General features: G+C 45.0%; 1 protein-coding gene across 7 annotated transcripts in view; it reads left to right on the top strand.

Annotated features, from left to right (window-relative positions):
• gtf2h2 (general transcription factor IIH, polypeptide 2) overlaps positions 1-18,302 on the top strand; it is a 122,708-nt gene that overhangs the window by 50,110 nt on the left and 54,296 nt on the right. For all 7 annotated transcript variants that reach the window (XM_061277660.1, XM_061277654.1, XM_061277657.1 and 4 more), the window contains 3 exons: positions 9,355-9,409; positions 13,928-14,033; positions 14,120-14,210. In XM_061277660.1, coding sequence (XP_061133644.1) covers positions 9,355-9,409; positions 13,928-14,033; positions 14,120-14,210 — 252 coding nt within the window. The remainder of the gene's footprint in view (positions 1-9,354; positions 9,410-13,927; positions 14,034-14,119; positions 14,211-18,302) is intronic.

Below are 18,302 nucleotides of genomic sequence, written 5' to 3'. Positions count from 1 at the left end.
CTCCACCCCCTGTCTGTTCGCTGTCTCATCGCCGTCCTGGATCAGTCCGATGAGAGTGGTGTCGTCTGCATACTTCAGGAGCTTCACAGGAGAGTCACCAGAGTCACCTGAGGAGAAATCATTGGTGTAGAGAGAGAAGAGCAGTGGGGAGAGGACGCACCCCTGAGGGGCTCCAGTGTTGGTGGTCCGGGTGTCAGATGTGATGCCCCCCAGCCTCACACGCTGTCTCCTGTTGGTCAGGAAGCTGGTGATCCACTGATAGGTGGAGGCAGGCACCGCAAGCTGGATGAGCTTCTGTTGGAGGATGTCAGGAGCGATGGTGTTGAACGCCGAGCTGAAGTCCACGAACAGGATCCTGGCGTACGTTCCTGGGGTGTCCAGGTGGTGCAGGATGTAGTGCAGTCCCATGTTGACCGCGTCATCCACTGACCTGTTTGCCCGGTAGGCAAACTGGAGGGGGTCAAGCAGGGGGCCCGTTACCTCCTTCAGGTGGTTCAGCACTAACCTCTCGAACGATTTCATGACCACAGATGTCAGTGCGACGGGTCTATAGTCATTCAAACCTGTGATGGCGGGCTTCTTGGCCACTGGAACAATGGTGGAGCTCTTGAAGCACGAGGGCACCTCACACAGCTCCAGAGAACGGTTGAAGATCCGTGAAAAGATGGGCGCCAGCTGCTCAGCGCAGACTTTCAAGCAGGAAGGTGACACGCCGTCTGGGCCCGGTGCCTTCCTAGTCTTTTGTCTCCGAAACATCTGGCGCACTTCCTCCTCGCGGACCTGGAGTACGGGCGCGGCCTCTGCAAGAGAGTGAGTGGGTGACAACGATGATAGAGGTGTGGACAGAGCAGTTGTGGGGAGAGGTGAGTATGTAGATTGTGCTGCAGGAGGTCCCGTTGTGTGGGAGGACCGATCAAACCTGCACTAGAACTTGTTTAGCTGGTTAGCAAGCCTTGGGCTCTCTACAGGACGGGGGGTTCGATTCTTCTAGCCCGTGATGCTCTGCAGACCTTTCCAAACCGTTGAGGGATCAGGATTGGCAGAGAGGTGTCTCTTCAGGTTCTCCCCGTAACACCTCCTGGCTTTCCTGACCTCTCGGTTCAGTGTGTTTCTGGTCTGCCTGAACAGCTCGCGGTTGCCGCTCCTGTAGGCCTCTTCCTTGACTTTGCGCAGCTTCCTGAGGTTCAGTGTAAACCAAGGTTTGTCGTTGTTGTACGTGCAGAAGGTCTTAGTCTGCACACACAGATCCTCACAAAAACTGATGTATGATGTGACAGTGTCAGTGAGTTCATGCAAGTCTGAAGTTGCAGCTTCGAAACCTCCCCAATCGGTGCAGTCAAAGCAGGCTTGGAGGTCCTGCCTTGACTCCACTGTCCACTTCCTCACAGTCTTCCCCACAGGCTTAGCAGTTTTTAGTTTCTGCCTGTAGGCCGGGATCAGATGAACTAGACAGTGGTCCGAGAGTCCTAAAGCTGCACGAGCCGCAGAGTGGTATGCATCCTTGATCACGGTGTAGCAGTGGTCCAGAGTCTGTGCCCCTCTGGTGGGACACGTTACGTGCTGTCTGTATCTGGGGAGTTCGTGTGCGAGGTTCGCCCTGTTAAGATCACCCAGAACAATGATTAGTGAGTTTGGTAGAAGTTTCTCCATGTCTGTTACCTGGTCAGCCAGCATCTGCGTGGCTTCACTCGCACGTGCGTGTGGTGGGATGTAAACAGCCGCCATGACGATCGAGGAGAACTCCCGTGGTGAATAGAACGGCCGGCAGTTTATGAAAAGTGTTTCTAGGAGAGTGCTGCAAAACTCTTTCAACACCGTGACATCAGTACACCAACGTTCATTATGTGAAGAGTAGACCAGGTCCAGGAAGCTGTCGCCACGTGTTGGAAAATTAACATGCTGGTGAAGCCTCGGAAAAACATTAGCATGATTAAAATCCCCAGCAAAGATGGTGAAACCGTCAGGGTGCGCCGTCTGTTGTTCACTGACAGCCTGGTACAGTTCACTAAGAGCCGCGATCCTGTCGCCTTCGATGTTGGAAGGCGGGATGTATACCGCGACTAGCAGAATCGCGGTAAATTCCCTTGGCAGGTAAAAAGGACGGCACTTAATGATCACAAACTCCGCCAGTGGCGAGCAGTGCTTGCATACCACTACAGAGTCCCGGCACCATTCGTCACGGATATAGACACATATTCCACCTCCTCACGATTTTCCCCCTTTTACAATGGCCCGGTCGGCCCGATAGCACGCTAGCCGCTCCAGATGTACAGCCGAGTCCGGAATGTTGACAGTAAACCAAGTCTCAGTGAACACGAGCACACAGCAGTTACGCACTGTCCGGTTCGTAGATCTCAGCACGCGAACGTAATCCATTTTGTTGTCCAGCGATCGAACATTCGCCAGAAGAATGGAAGGCACGGCCGGGCGAGCTAGGTTGGCCGCCAGCCTGGCCCGGACGCCTCCGCGCTTGCCCCTCTTCAGCCTCCTCGCACACCGCTTCCGACGCTCCCTAACCGGGGGAGGAATAGCAGGCGAGTCCGGCAACGTTTCAGGACGGAGCAGTCCGAGCTCCTTTAATGTCCCCGCTTCAAAGTCCAGAACGCCACAAAACTCGCTTTCGCCGATGTCGAGCAGAACCTGCCTGCTGTACTTGTAGCACGACGAACACACAAAACTTTCGGACAAACACTCATTAAACGAACAAAACAGGTTTATTTGGCTTCGGCAGAGCTATGACAGAGGCACGGCGCCAAGTCTTTGGGAGCTTTAATCTCCGGTAGCATGATGTAAAGAAAGCACAGAGCCAACCAGATGTTGTGCTCTGGTGGATGACAAACTCTGGGTGGATGTTGTCACGGCCAGGGGATTTGCCTGGCTTGAGCTTGCTCAAGGCCTCACTGAGTTCCTCTGCTGTGAATTCTCCCGAGAGGTTGGAATCGACACTGGCCGCTCCCGAGAGGCCAGACACCTCACACGATATCAGTCGGGCAAAAACTTTGTCAGCATCCGGGAAGCGGCCGTTCTTCAGGAGATGGGATGCAATGGCATTTGCTGTGACTGGGCAGCTGTGGGGTGTTGTATTTCTGCCTGTGAGCTGGTTGATGGTCTGCCACGCCTTGCGACTAGAATGGGTGAAGTCGATAGATTCGACGACTTCCGTCCATCTGGCCCTACGAGTGATATCCAGCTTCTGGAGTAGTGCTGCTGCAGTCATGTCCACCTCTTCTCTGGAGATAGCCCTCTGCTGATCGCACAGAAGGCGGCTGCATTCCTTGTCCCAACCCGGGATGTAGTTCCTGTTATAGCCCCGTGGGATGGTCTTCTTTGCCGCACCCAGGAGGACCTGGCAGTAGGCTGCATAGGCCGCATCCAGATCGGCTGTGTCTGGGTCTGGCAGGCCAGCTGACCTTCTTTCAGTCTCCTCAGCATACGACTCCCAGTTGGCCTTTCGGAAGTTCCATCGCTTGACTGGTTTCCCTGGTACCGGTTCCACCAGTGCTGGAACTTTAATGATGGATGGCCGGTGATGTGATCGGGGAAACCTATTCAGGATGCGTCTCTCCGGTTTTGGGTCGTTACTGTGGCAGATGGCGAAGGCCAGGTCCGGGTTGGTGGAGGTGTTCCAGCGTGCAGAGAAGAACGTTGGAGGCTCCTTGGGGTCGTACAGCAGCAGAGCATCAGTGTTGGAGGCCCATTCACTCAGCGCCACTCCATTAGGTGTTGTGTGGTTGTAACCCCAGTCTGTGTGCTGACAGTTGAAGTCGCCTGCATAGATGGCAGGTGCAGTTGTTGATGGGAGTGATGTCACGGACAGCTCCGATGGTGGGGGTTTGTATACGTTGACGACTGATGTTTCCTGGATTTTTGTAACCAGCCACTCAATGTTAGAGCCTGGTGGGGATTGGCTGCTGGCTGACCAGCTTAATTCAGACCTGACGAACGTTGCCACACCGTGTTGCTTGCTGTAGATGGACCCAGCAAGATGGAACCCAGGGATCTTGAGGATGTTGTCGGATGTGCAGTGTGTCTCCTGCAGGAGCAGAACCGCTGCCTCGTTGGAGTCAGCCAGATGACGCAGGACTTCGAGTTTGGCGGTTGTTAGGCCCTCGACATTGAGTTGAAGAACTCTGCCCGTCCGCCGGTCCTGAGCCTGCCAGCTCGAGCTTGACGAGCTCGACGTTTGGTTGACGACATTCGTTTCACAAGTTGGTCTTGCACCATTTCTTGCTACTTGCAGAGGAGGCCACGTGGAGGCTGTCGTCTTCTCCTCCAGAAGGAACGGAGTACCGCAGGGGTCTGTCCTCTCACCGATGCTGTTCAATGTTTACATCTACGACCTACCTGATACAACATCGAGAAAGTATGGCTACGCAGACGACCTTGCCATCATGCTGAGCCGACCAACATGGAAGGCGATGGAAGAGGGTCTTAATGAAGATATGGGCACACTGGTAGCATACCTTCGGAGGTGGCGTCTACAGCTCAGCGTCGGAAAGACAGTCGCAGCGGCATACCATCTTAGCACCAGAGAAGCCAGGAGAGAACTTGAGGTGCGCGTAGACAACAAATGCCTGGAGGTCCAGCAAGCCTCGAAGTACCTTGGAGTACGCCTGAATCGGACATTATCCTTCAAACAACACCTGGAAGAAGTCAAGGCCAAGGTGACATCCAGAGCCGCGCTGATCCGCCGCCTCGCTGGAACAACCTGGGGAGCCTCCGCTAAGACTCTGCGAATATCCACCCAAGCCCTGGTCTTCTCTGCAGCGGAATACTGCAGCCCAGTCTGGAGCAGAAGCCCGCATGCGAGAAAGGTCGACGTGGCTATTAATACCTCCCTCCGGATAATAACTGGATGCTTGAAACCTACTCCTGTGTCCCTCTTGCCGGTCCTCGCTGGAATAGCACCGGCCGGCCTTCGACGGGAGGCTGCCACCCTCGCCCTGGCCAGGAAAGCACAAAAATATGACTGGCACATCTTGCACAACACCACAATAACACCAGCACCTCCAAGCAGACTCAAGTCCCGACACCCCTACAACAAGGCAGCACAAGAGATGCTCAACTCCACCTCTGAGGACATCTCCAGAGATGCATGGTTGGCAGCAGCTTGGAAGCAGGAGTGGGAGTCTGCCGGACCCTCCCGAGTCCACCGCTACATTTGGGACCCAGGAGATGGCGCCATCGGAGGAGCCGACCTACCACGCCGGCAATGGACCATGCTGAACCGCCTACGGACTGGGGTCGGTCGCTTTGGGTCATCAATGAAGACGTGGGGCTTGGCGGACAGTGCGGCATGTGAGTGTGGTGACCCTGAGCAGACCGCCGACCATATAATCAACATCTGCCCCTTATATGCTCCACCCTCGGAAGCCAGCCTCTTCAACCTAGGACTAGAGATGCGGACATGGCTACGCGACACCGAGTTGGACATTTGACATTTGACGTTACACGAAAGAAGAAGAAGAAACGAACAAAACACCGTACGGGCGGGACAGAGAGAGGTCGCTGCGTGTGCACGCGCCGCCATTTTGATCCCAAAAAATCTAAATGATTTTACAGGCACAGGCCTTGTGTGAGGCGTCGAACGCACTCCTCGGCAGGAAGGAGAGCTTGCCGCAGCTCCCTGTTCAGTCGGCGGATCTTGGACAGGTGGGAGAGGGCGGCTGCGCGAGTCCCGCTGTGATCTCCGTTCACGATCGCGCCACTGGTTTCGGATCTGTCGATTCACTCAGGCCGCCAGGTCCATCCCATCCTCCAAGGTCCGTGGACGCTCATAGGTCACCATTTTGTCCTTAATATAGTTGGCGAGCCCGTGGAAGAAGGTGCTCACCAGCGCCGGAGTGTTCCACTCGCTGCTGCCAGCTAACGTCTGGAACTTCAGGGCGTACTCCGGTACCGATCAGCTGTCCTGACGTAGAGTGACCAGTTCTTCGGCGGCCACTCAAAAAATGGCACTGTCCGCTTTGGAGAGCGCTTTTTCTAATTTTATTCTTATTTTTAATATATGAAAAGTTTTGACATGGTGTAATTTTTGACAACAAAGTTGTCAAACGCCCACTTTTTATCAAAGTGCCACCGGCTCCCCGGTAACGAGTTCAATAAGCCGGAGTGAAAGGACTCGTCCGTATCTAACCACCTGAGTTAAATTAATTCTACCAGAATCAATCTAATTTCTTAACTACGCCACTCCCTCTCAAGTCATCCGACGCGCGAGCCGAGTAACTCAATTCGAGGCGAGTCGTCGAAATGACCGCGCCATAATGATGGCTCCCTTCAGTTGTTTGATGCTTGTGTTATGTTACGGATATTTTTGGATGCTTTTGTTAAGGCCTCAGGGATTCGTTGTTCTAGCGCACCCTTGCACTAGTTTTGCCGAAGTAACTATTTATTCGAAGAAAAATCAAATTAGTAGAAGCATGACAATAATAGTATTTGAGAAGGAGTTTAATGCATTAAATCATTAATTCTAACATTATATATATAAACACTTAACCGTGGGAATGCTTCAACCAACTCGATTGTTTAAAAGGAATAGTATTTCTCTTAATACGAATCAAAATGATTTACACGAATTATAATTATCCTGCAATTAATTTTCTAATCCAAATAATCGAATTTAAACACCTTTGTTATTTTACTCAAATAAAGCAAATATTTAGACGAATTAAATGTTTAACGAGATACACTCATCCCTCAAATAATTATGAAGGCAATTTACTCCCCAAAATTGTCCGATTTGGCTTTTGACGCGGCCCGACAAAATAGGAACGGGCCCGCGCTCGAAGGACAATTAAATTACTTTTAACTCTACACTAGGGGTGTCCAAACTACGCAGTTGGCCCGCGGTCCAGTTTTTATTGGCCCGCAACAAATTCTGAAAACATAATTGAATATGGCCCGCACAAGAAGCTTGAGCTCACTTCTCAGTTTCCACACTAGATGGAGCCCGCCACACAAAGCGTTTGACGTCCCATTAGCACCAAACCCCCGGGAAGAGACGCGAACGCGCAGCATTTCACGTCCCATTAGCACCCCCGACCCCCCCGCCCCCTCGGAAGAGAAGCGAAGGCGCAGCGCAGTGAAGAGAAAATATTGGCCCCCGGGCCCCTTCACGTTACTAAATCTGGCCCTCCTTGCAAAAAGTTTGGACACCCCTGCTCTACACCAATCCGATTAATCTGATTTAAAAACCTTCGTTATTTTTATTTATTACTAGGGGTGTAACGATTCATCGATACACATCGATTAATCGATATAATGCTCTACGATTTATTGGCATCGATGCTAAACGTAAACATCGATTTATATCGCCGTGTTTGACCTCGGACGTTAGACGCGACTTTATTTTGAAATCCAGTTCATTGTTGCTTGCTTCCTCTTTCCGGGAGCAGTGCGTGGCGTTGTTGTGAGCAGAGCAGGCACGTGAAAGGGGAGTCGAAAACTAGTACGCGGCTCCTGGGCTGGTGCTACGGCTAGTGTCCAAAAAGACGAGGAAATTTGCTCCCCTTTAGGCTTCAAGTCATTCGTTTGGAAGCACTTTGGATTCCAAAGAAAAGATGGCTCAACGGACAAGACACGTGCAGTTTGTAAATCCTGCCATGCGGTGATCAAATATTCAGGGAGCACAAATCTCGCCGCACATTTAAAGAAAAAACACAACATCAAAGTTCAGTGTTAAAATAAGCACTTTGTATACTACAATACTCTTGTAATTTCCTAAAGAGTTTGCAGTACCTTGTTGATTTTGCGTATAAATTGTTATAAATCAGGATATTGTTCTATATTTTTTATTAAAAAAAAAAATATATTGATCGTAGAGCACTATATCGTGATGTATCGTGAATGAATCACAGCAGGCTTTAAGATATCGGCAAATATCGCATTGTGTATCTTTGTATCGATATGATATCGTATCGTGACAAAACCCGCGATTTACACCCTATTTATTACGGTATGATTGCATACCATAATAATCTCCCGTCAATAAATAGAATTATCAAACCAACCACAAACAATCGATTGCATATATCATACAAATTAGCGCACAACGAATTAATTGAGTATATGAAACACATTTATTGAAGAAGCATGAAATATAATTACAAATCTTAATTCCTCCAAATACTGAACAACTCCACTCACTGATACCCGTACAAATAAAATCATTCAATCTCGGAGTAATTTGATTCTAAAACATACATCAGAAAAGAAGGAAAAGGTAACTACCATTTGGGTGTTAATTTTTGGTGGAAATAAAGTCGAGTGATCAGTTCGATCTTATTTCTAAAATTCGAATTTGGGAACTAGACTGGCCTCGAGAGGAGCGACTACCCGATGACTGTTCCCCCCCCTCGCGGAAATACAGAAAAAGTCGTTCCCCTCACCTAGTTCCTCATGCAATGTTGTCCAGTCCAATTCTTTTGAGTAAATCCAAGTTAATCCAGGCAAGCGATCTTGCGTCTCACAAAGATCTCGGAGGCTTAGAAAAAGTCTTGGAACTCGTACGTATGAACGCGTTTTGGGAGAGAGAGCCCCGTAGCTGCCTATGGCGGTCTTTTTATAGACTTCTCTGCCCCCCTTTTCGCTGGCCTCTATACTGCCCAGTTTCCCACGCTTATACACCTGCTGGTTTCTGGCAGCTGTTTCCGTCCTTCATCTGTCCCACGCACTATCTTCCACCAAAGGTTCGGCCAATACCCTGGTGAGCCCTTACTTCCTCTTTTCTTCACTTCTCTTTTTATAAAAATAATACTTCAATCAACCATAAAATCAAAAATCCAAACCCTTGAGTCAATCTTTTAAAAAACATTTAACACACCACCATTTTCATAGTGGTGGGCACCTTAGTCTAACTGTGTGATAATATTGCTTTAAGCTGTTACAGAATATATTTTAGCCAAGCAAAGAAAAGAAAAGGAAAACCACATTTGTATCAATCTTTCAAACGACTTTTAACACACCACCATTTTCATAGTAGTGGGCACCTTGGTCTAATTGAGTGATAATATTGCTTTAAGCTGTTACAGAATATATTCTAGCCAAGCAAATAAAATAAAATAAAATAAAAACCACATTTATGCTTCCGTGCGTGACCCAAAAACCAACCCCGTGTTATTCTGTTTATTTCTATTTTTGCCAGTTCAGGTTGTCTTGCCCATCTTTGGTCTCCTGTAACGGTTTGGCACCATCTCTTGGAAAGATTTGGAATTTCAGCCCTGCCAATTTATTCCTGGGAGCAATCCATACTCACTTTTTGCACCATCTGTTCCCCCATACCCTATGTTACAACGCTTCTAGTCCCAGTACCCGTATGAAGCCTACTGACCAATATTTGTGTTTTATTATTTGCAGGTGGGAATTATATTTACAAAGAATAAAAGAGCTGAAAAGCTCACTGACCTATCAGGTAAGGCCAGCATGACAACGACAAGCTTGTGTGCAAAGAGTTGTAATAAGGTGTAATATGTTAATTTAAGGGTTGAAAATAAAAACAACATAAAACAACACAAAACCCTATTTTCAGGACTCTAAGTCACTCCGGAGTAACAGTCGCACCAGCCATAAAATGCATAATAAAGAAGAAAACAATAATTAAGTCGCATTGGAGTACAAGTGGCATGTTTGGGGGAACTTTATTTGACACCAAGAACAGACATGAATAGGCAACAACAGGCGAAACTAGGGGTGGGCAAACTTTTTGACTTGCAGGCCGAATTGGGTTCTAAATTTTGATCGGGTGGCCGAACCAGGATATAATATAAACTATATATATCAAATAACTATTATATAAATAACAAGTTTATCGAACCATCCGTGTCACTCCAAGTCATTAATTCCATCGAAATCTTTGTCCTCTCTGTCACTTATAAACAACTCCGCTGACTCCAGAAGTCAGTGGATGTATTCAGACTCCTCATCAATTGCAGTTCCAATTATTCCACAGGCCTAGAGCGTGTCACTCCAAATCATTAAATCCATCGAAATCTTCATCCTTATTGGAAACAACGCTGCTTCTGCATGTAGCGCTGACATTGGACTCGTCGTCAGTTGCAGTTCAAATTATTCCACAGGCCTGTAAAAATATATATAAACTATACATCAAATAACTATAACATAAGTTTTTCGAACCATCCGTGTCACTCCAAATCATTAAATCCATCGAAGTCTTTGTCCTCTCTGTCACTTATAAATAACTCTGCTGACTCCAGAAGTCATTGGATGGATTCAGATTCCTCATCAAATGCAGTTCCAATTATTCCACAGGCCTAGAGCGCTCTGATGCCGTTCCGTGTGAAAATTACGTGAAGTGATCTACTACTAAGTTAGTAATGTGTTAATGATCAAATAATAATAATGTGTTAATAATTTCACATACAAATTGATCCCGAGTATAAGTCGCACCCCCGGCTAAACTATGAAAAAATTCTGCGACTTATAGTCCAGAAAATACGGTAAAATAAAAAATATTTTTCATTATGAATTTCAAATGTAAAACAAAACTTGATTTAATTTTACATTTCCTCATTCATGAAGTTTTAAACAGTGAAAGATCCCACTCTTAACTGGCAAAAAAGTAACTGATGACTTACTATATTGCAGTGCTTCTCAAATAGTGGGGCGCACCCCCCTTGGGGTGCTATACCTGGGGGGGGGCGCGTGTTACCCTGGGGAACAGGCTTTTTTTTTGGCAGTACTAGAATAAAGTGTAATTGCGTATTTTCACAGCAGGGGGCAGTGGCGCTCTCATTGTTACTTCTGTGACGTTTGCGACAGTGCAACATTTTACGACTTACAAGTTAGGATAGTCACGGTGGGGAGGGGGGGCGCGAATAGTTTTCTTCTTGCTAGGGGGGGGCGTAACAGAAAATAATTGAGAAGCACTGCTATATCGTGAGGTCCTCCAGGTTATGCTATCCAGTGGAGCCCCGGTTTTTGAACGTCCCGATTCTCGAACAAATCGGTATTCGAACAAAAAATTCAAGATTTTTTTGCTTCGGATGTCGGACGAAATTTGGTTGTCGAACCACGCGAGATGAGCCGAGAGGACCTGCATGCCAACTGACTCCGTTCGTTATTACATTCTCGTTACTCTGAGGATTGCATCAATTCTAATCATGCCTCCAAAGGAAGCAAGTGGGAGCAGTAAAGCCATCCTAAAACACAAAGACGCTCCTAAAACAATGCGACAGTGAGCGCCCGGCACGCTGCGGTTGCGCGATCGGACAAAATTAACCTCCCGGCGCACTGAGGTCCACTTAAAATTTGGAAAGTCCATTAGGACTTTAAAAATATTTTCTAAATTTCAGCGACGGCTCTGTCACAATAATGCGACCAGCGCGGTGCAGTTGCGCGGTCGGCGACGCGCTACGGTTGCGCGTTCGGCGGTGCGCTGCAGTTGCACAATTGGACAAAAATGCGCAAATGAAAAAAATACTTAAAAAGGCGTTTTTTTTTTGTTTTTGCTTGGAACGGATTAATTATTTTTCCATTATTTGTCATGGGAAAACATGATTCGGAATTCGAACGATTCACTTGAACTTCTTTCTGGAACGGATTGTGGTCGAAAACCGAGGCTCCACTGTACTTGAATAAAGTATCTTGATAGCATTATTGAAATGGTACCATTGCACGTAACACATCACTAAAAAGTTGTGGAATGATACTTCACAGTTTTATGACTAAATGACTATTATTTTTATCAGTTTTATTATATCAAACAATTAATATAAAGATATAAATACATTTGCTAAAATAAAATCTAAGTTTTGAAAATTTTAGAAAAACCGAAGAGAAAATATTGGATTTTTTTTTTAACATTAATACATTTGTTTGTTTATGATTTAAGCCTTCAGGCAATAAAAAATCTCAGTGACTAGTTAACATTTGACATCCCAACCATGAATACTGGGACAACTTGAAGAATAGAGGATTTATGTACTTTACATAACATAGGTGACCAGATCGACCATTGATTGGAATAAAGTAAATAACCATGTGATTTCACCCTCATCCTCATTCTTGATACATGTCAGTTTTCCGAGAATGTTGGAAAGCCCACTTTGTTTGTATATTTTTTTATATTATTATTTTTTATATTATTTTATAGGCGGCTCGGTGGCGCACTTGGGTAGCACGTCCGCCTCACAGTTAGGAGGGTGCGGGTTCGATTCCACCTCCGGCCCTCCCTGTGTGGGGTTTGCATGTTCTCCCCGGGCCCGCGTGGGTTTTCTCCGGGCACTCCGGTTTCCTCCCACATCCCAAAAACATGCTTGGTAGGCCGATTGAACACTCCAAATTGTCCCTAGGTGTGAGTGCGAGTGCAAATGGTTGTTTGTCTCTGTGTGCCCTGCGATTGGCTGGCAACCGGTTCAGGGTGTCCCCCGCCTACTGCCCGATGACGGCTGGGATAGGCTCCAGCACGCCCGCGACCCCAGTGGGGACTAAGCGGTACAGAAAATGGATGGATGGATGGATATTATTTTATATTATTTAAACAGCTCAATGGACCCTGGATTGCACAAAACATTCATCTCTTGCAAAAAAACAAAAACAAAGTAGTGAGTGACTGGCACGCTGAAACAAGCGACTCGATGAGAACTATGCTTTTCTATGAAAATGTTCCATAGCATAAAAATACTGAAGACCAAAGACAGGTGCACATTTTCTATCATACTGAATTTTATTTCATGTGTCGTTAGAACAAGTTTGCCCTTGAAGAGCTCAGCCCTGAAGTAACATAATTCATTAGATTTTTAAGTAGTTGGATTAAGACACATTTAGCAAAAGTACAATGAATAACCCATTCGAGTTGATGTGAAATTTGTTTATTGTTGACACAAACAGCAAATGGGGCACATCCGGACCCTCCTTTTAATCAATAGTGTGAAAGTCTAAAAAAGTACAGAGACAACAAACAACACGGGCAAAAACAACTCCACGACAGACCCACACGATGCACAATAAACACCAAGCAACAAAAAAGGATGGAAAAGCACCATCAGGCATGTCATCATAAGTATGAAATAACTTCCACCCCTCACATTCATAAACTTTATTCTGTCAACATATTTTGCTTTAAATTTAGATTGTAAATTAATCCTTTGATTTAGATCAGGGGTATCCAAACTACCTTTTATTGGCCCGCAGCAAATTCTGAAAACATAATTGAATATGGCCCGCACAAGAAGCTTGAGCCCCCCCGGAAGACAAGCGAACGCACAGCGTTTGACGTACCATTAGCGCCCCCCCTCCCGGAAGAGAAGCGAAAATAAATATTGGCCCCCGGGCCCCTTCACGTTACTAAATCTGGCCCTCCTTGCTAAAAGTTTGGACACCCCTGATTTAGATGTTTTCTAATTTTTCTCAATACTCCGTTTTTCTCATCAAACAAGTCAAATATAGAGCGGATCAAATGGAATAAAAAGAAAACTGAAAGGCGAAACAATATACTGGGATCACCAGAATTACACTGGGATCACCAGAATTACAAAATCAGAAGGATCAAAATAAGTAAACACAGACTTGGAAAACAGCATCAACAACATAAAAACAATTATTTCCACATCGGAAAAGTTTGACAAGTTTGCCAGTCTACTTTTTGAAATCTTGGATTAAAAATCTGTTAAATTGCTTCATCTCTTCTGCTTTCTATTGGGGCCCAATGTCCCAAAAGGACTTAACACAAGTACCCAAAGCATTTGTAACTCAACAAACTTCTGTCCTATTGCTGTAGTATCTGAAAATAAAAAAACAGTGCCAATATTTGAGAAGAAATAAACATTATGCCAGGCTAAAGCAAATGTTCCATTTATTCTTAGGGTTAACTGTCCCATTACTTAGAAAAATAAAAAGACAAGGTCTCAAGACGAAACAGATCTTGATGGATTATGGTTTGCCATAATTTATGTCTTTGATTGACAAACAGGGAACCCAAAGAAACATATTGGTGTTTTGAAGAAAGAAGTGGACACTGTGTGTGTAGGAGAACCGTCCTTGTACAATTCCCTGAACTTGGCCTTACAAACCCTGAAGTAGGTCGCCCGACTGTGTGTGTGTTTGACTAAGCTTTACTAGTGACGTAATTTACAAGTTAGCTGTTTTGTTTTAATATGTGAAGACACATGCCTGGACACACAAGTCGAGAGATTTTGATCATCCTCAGCAGCCTCACCACATGTGACCCAGCCAACATCTATGAGATGATTCAGGTGATATCATACTGTATCATTTACTCGTTTCTACACTGCAAATTTGCCAGTGTTAAAGGTTCACAACATATGTTGTCGAGGATGCAACACTCTTGAATGGTTAAAATGCAGTCAGGTGTCACCTGGATTTAACACTCATTATACTATTTGAAATTATACTATATTTGAAATTGAAACCACATCCTTCGGTAAAGATTAAAGTTGACTGATTAGAATTGAGACAATTTTGTTTTGTGTCCATATTTTTCAGTTTTGCTGTGATATAGTAATTTTGAAGATCGCCCGACTGCAAATACCAATCATTATCTGAACAGCCATCACCCTAATTAAAGCTTGTCCATGATTAAATGTAATGGCACCATTCTCACACAGAGAGATGCTACACGATCCAGACCAAGGGGGTATTTCAGAAAGCGAGTTATTTGAAAAATCTGAGTACATTAACCCTAAAATGAGGGAAATTCAGAGTTATCCGTTCCAGAAAGAGAGGTAACTGAAACTCTGGGTCAGTTACTGCGGTAACTTACTCTGTGAACATAACCTGCTCGCTGGCAGGTTTACTACAAGAGACCTAGAGTTTCTACCTGTCCCCTCCCACACAAAGAAAGTGGTTTATCTTGGATTGGCCGCCCATTCAAAATCTGATTGACATCGAAGTAATAATTTGAAAAGCTTCACGTCACGAGAGAAAATTATGACCCATTTCTAGAAGAAAATCTTTTCGAATGCTACTACTTTTCTTTGAACAGTATAATTCATCTCAATCACCTTTTCCGGCCATGGAATGGCTGATGGTGTAGAGCTGGGGTGCCCAAACTTTTTCAGCTCGCGAGCTACTTTTGAAATGACCAAGTCACAAAGATCTACCCATTAAAAAAATATAATTTTATATATATATATGTACCGTATTTTCCGCCCTATTAGGCGCACCGGGGTATAAGGCGCACCTTCAATGAACGGCCCATTTTAAAACTTTGTCCATATATAAGGCGCACCGGACTACAAGGCGCATAAAATAGAAGCTTTACTGCAACAAACTGAGGTTGACTAGGGTTGCGGTATGCACCCACTAGCCAATAACCAACGAGCCCTTTGTAAACAATCGCGTTTCTCAAACGATCTCCTATAAAATGATTGGAACTGACTAAAGTTCAATCTAACGCATTGGTACTACTTACCTATGTTTCCCTTCCATATCGATCCATTTACTCGAAACATTAACAGAGCAGCCTATTTTGACATGAAATAGCCTTGCGCGTATAGCAGCTATTGTTATAGCATTAGCCATCCGCAATTTCCTATGAGCCTCAGCTCGCAATCTCCCATGAGCCTCAGCAAAGTGTAAACAATCGCGTTTCTCAAACAATCTCCTATAAAATAATCAGAACTGACTAAAGTTCGATCTAACGCATTGGTACTACTTACCTATGTTTCCCTTCCATATCGATCTGTAGATTTACTCGAAACATGAGCAGAGCAGCCTATTTTGACATGAAATAGCCTCGCGCGTATAGCAGCTATCGTTATAGCATCAGCCATCCGCAAAAACCCATGACCCTCAGCTCGCAATCTCCCATGAGCCTCAGCAAAGTGTAAACAATCACGTTTCTCAAACGATCTCCTATAAAATGATCAGAACTGACTAAAGTTTGATCTAACGCATTGGTACTACTTACCTATGTTTCCCTTTCCTTTTCGATCCGTAGATTTACTCGAAACATGAACAGAGCAGCCTATTTTGACATGAATTAGCCTCGCGCGTATAGCAGCTATCGTTATAGCATTAGCCATCCGCAAAAACCCATGACCCTCAGCTCGCAATCTCCCATGAGCCTCAGCAAAGTGTAAACAATCGCGTTTCTCAAACGATCTCCTATAAAATGATCAGAACTGACTAAAGTTCGATCTAACGCATTGGTACTACTTACTTATGTTTCCCTTCCATATCGATCCGTAGATTTACTCGAAACATTAACGGAGCAGCCTATTTTGAAATGAAATAGCCTCGCGGGTACAACAGCTATTAGGTGACGCCCCCTGACTACAGTTACCGTAATGTTGGGAAGCGATGCGACCTTGTAATTTACTAGTCGTACTAAAACGTACTAAAACATTTTGGCAGAGCACTGTGAACAACCAGTATGGATCAACAAATTCATCACTTGATCCATATATAAGGCGCACCGGACTATAAGGCGCACTGTTGACTTTTGATAAAAATTTAGGTTTTTAGGTGCGCCTTATAGGGCAGAAACTACGGTATATATATATATATATATATATATATATATATATATATATATATATATATATATATATATATATATATATATATATGTATATGTCATCGTGAAAAAAAAGTCCTACTCCCATTCCCTATGAAAGTGATACTTCTTACTATGGCCAGCTGCCCCACTCATTTTTATACCCTTTCTTGTTTAAGAGAAAAAACAGGGTTCTGACAATTGGAGGGAACTCGCGAGCTAGCGTGTTTGTGTTGTGTTGTTAGCGCCGTTGTTTGTACACGCGTCAAGTGCGAGAGAAAAAAAATTAAAAATTTATATCACGCGATCGACCAATAGTAGGTTGGCGATCGACCGGTCGATCGCGATCGACGTATTGCGCACCCCTGGTGTAAAGGAACACACACCTGTCTTGCGTGCAGCCACCATGAGTTCGGTTCCCACATATGGCGGTGTGCGAATTATTATTATTATTATTTTTTTTAAACCCTTTTCCGGCCATATAGCTCCAACCTCACACACTGTGGACGAGCACTCACACCAGAGCAAACTTATGCATAGCACTAAGTTCTTTTGCAAACGGCGTTTTCTTTAGAATATCGGGGATGCAGAGCATTTTTTTCTGTTGGCTGAGCTGAACTCAATGTTTGTTTTAAAATAGCATTTTATTGAGTGTTGGCTACAGCGTCACATTTTAAATTACTTCAATAGGTATAAAACAAATGCATTTGTGTCAAGTGTTAATCAACAAAGTATAGAATTAACTGAAAGGACGTTGGAAAATATTTTGTTTGTGGTTTTTATTATTTAAAGTAGCCACTGAATTAATATTTTAGTTTAAATTAATATTGACTTTGTTTAATGGTCCACATACATACAAAAGTCTCACCGAGTACTGTTTTTTACCGTGTATAATGCGCCCCCATGTATAATACGCACCCTAAAAATGGCATGTTGATGCTGGAAAAAAGCTTGTACCCATGTATAATACGCACCCAAATATATATATATATATATATATATTTTTTTTTTTTTTTTTTTAAGTCCCAATGATCGTCACACACGCAGGGAGGCAATGGGTCCCATTTTTATAGTCTTTGGTATGGTCTTAACTAGGCTGGATGTAATTTTTTTTGTTGGCGTTGATTTCTCCGACTGCCCGTAATCGCACCACCGCGCTCCGTGCGCGCACGGGACAGCAAACGAGCAGGTGATCGAGCAAGCGTCTGATACGAGAGCATTGCGGTCGCATGGAGCGTGTTTGAAGTGAACAGCAGAGAAGAAAGGAACAAGGCAAAGTGTTGTGAAATAAAATATTACCTGTAATACGGATTTAGGTAGAGAACTGAACTCTCGCTCTTTATATAGCTGACGTGTCTTGCGCATCCGTTCTGCGCATCTGTAATGGTGGCCTCCGTATGATATCCCGTTTGCGTGTGTGCGAGAGCGAGAGAGAGCGAGAGAGAGAGCGCGCGAGAGAACGCTCAACCGTAGCGCGCCGCCGACCGCCCAACTGCACCGCGCTGGTTGATTATTGTGACAGAGCCGTCGCTGAAATTTAGAAGATATTTTTAAAGTCCTGATGTACTTTCTAAAATTTAAGTGGACCTCAGTGCGCACTGTGCAGGGAGCTTAATTTGGTGCGGTCGCGCAACCGCAGCGCGCCGGGCGCTCACTGTCGCATTGCTTAAAGAGCGCCTTTGTGTTTTAGGATGAACAGCAGAGACCAAAGGAACAAGGCAAAGTGTTGTGAAATAAAATATTACCTGTAATACGCGTTTTGTTTTTGCTGATTGAAACTGCTAATTAAACTGTGAATTGAAACTAATAGGAAGAAAACAACTCTCGC

The sequence above is a fragment of the Syngnathus typhle genome, linkage group LG5 (genome assembly GCF_033458585.1).
Source record: "Syngnathus typhle isolate RoL2023-S1 ecotype Sweden linkage group LG5, RoL_Styp_1.0, whole genome shotgun sequence".
Taxonomy (NCBI): Eukaryota; Metazoa; Chordata; class Actinopteri; order Syngnathiformes; family Syngnathidae; genus Syngnathus; species Syngnathus typhle.
Note: the sequence above shows the minus strand (reverse complement) of the source record. Positions and strands in the feature narration are given on the sequence as shown.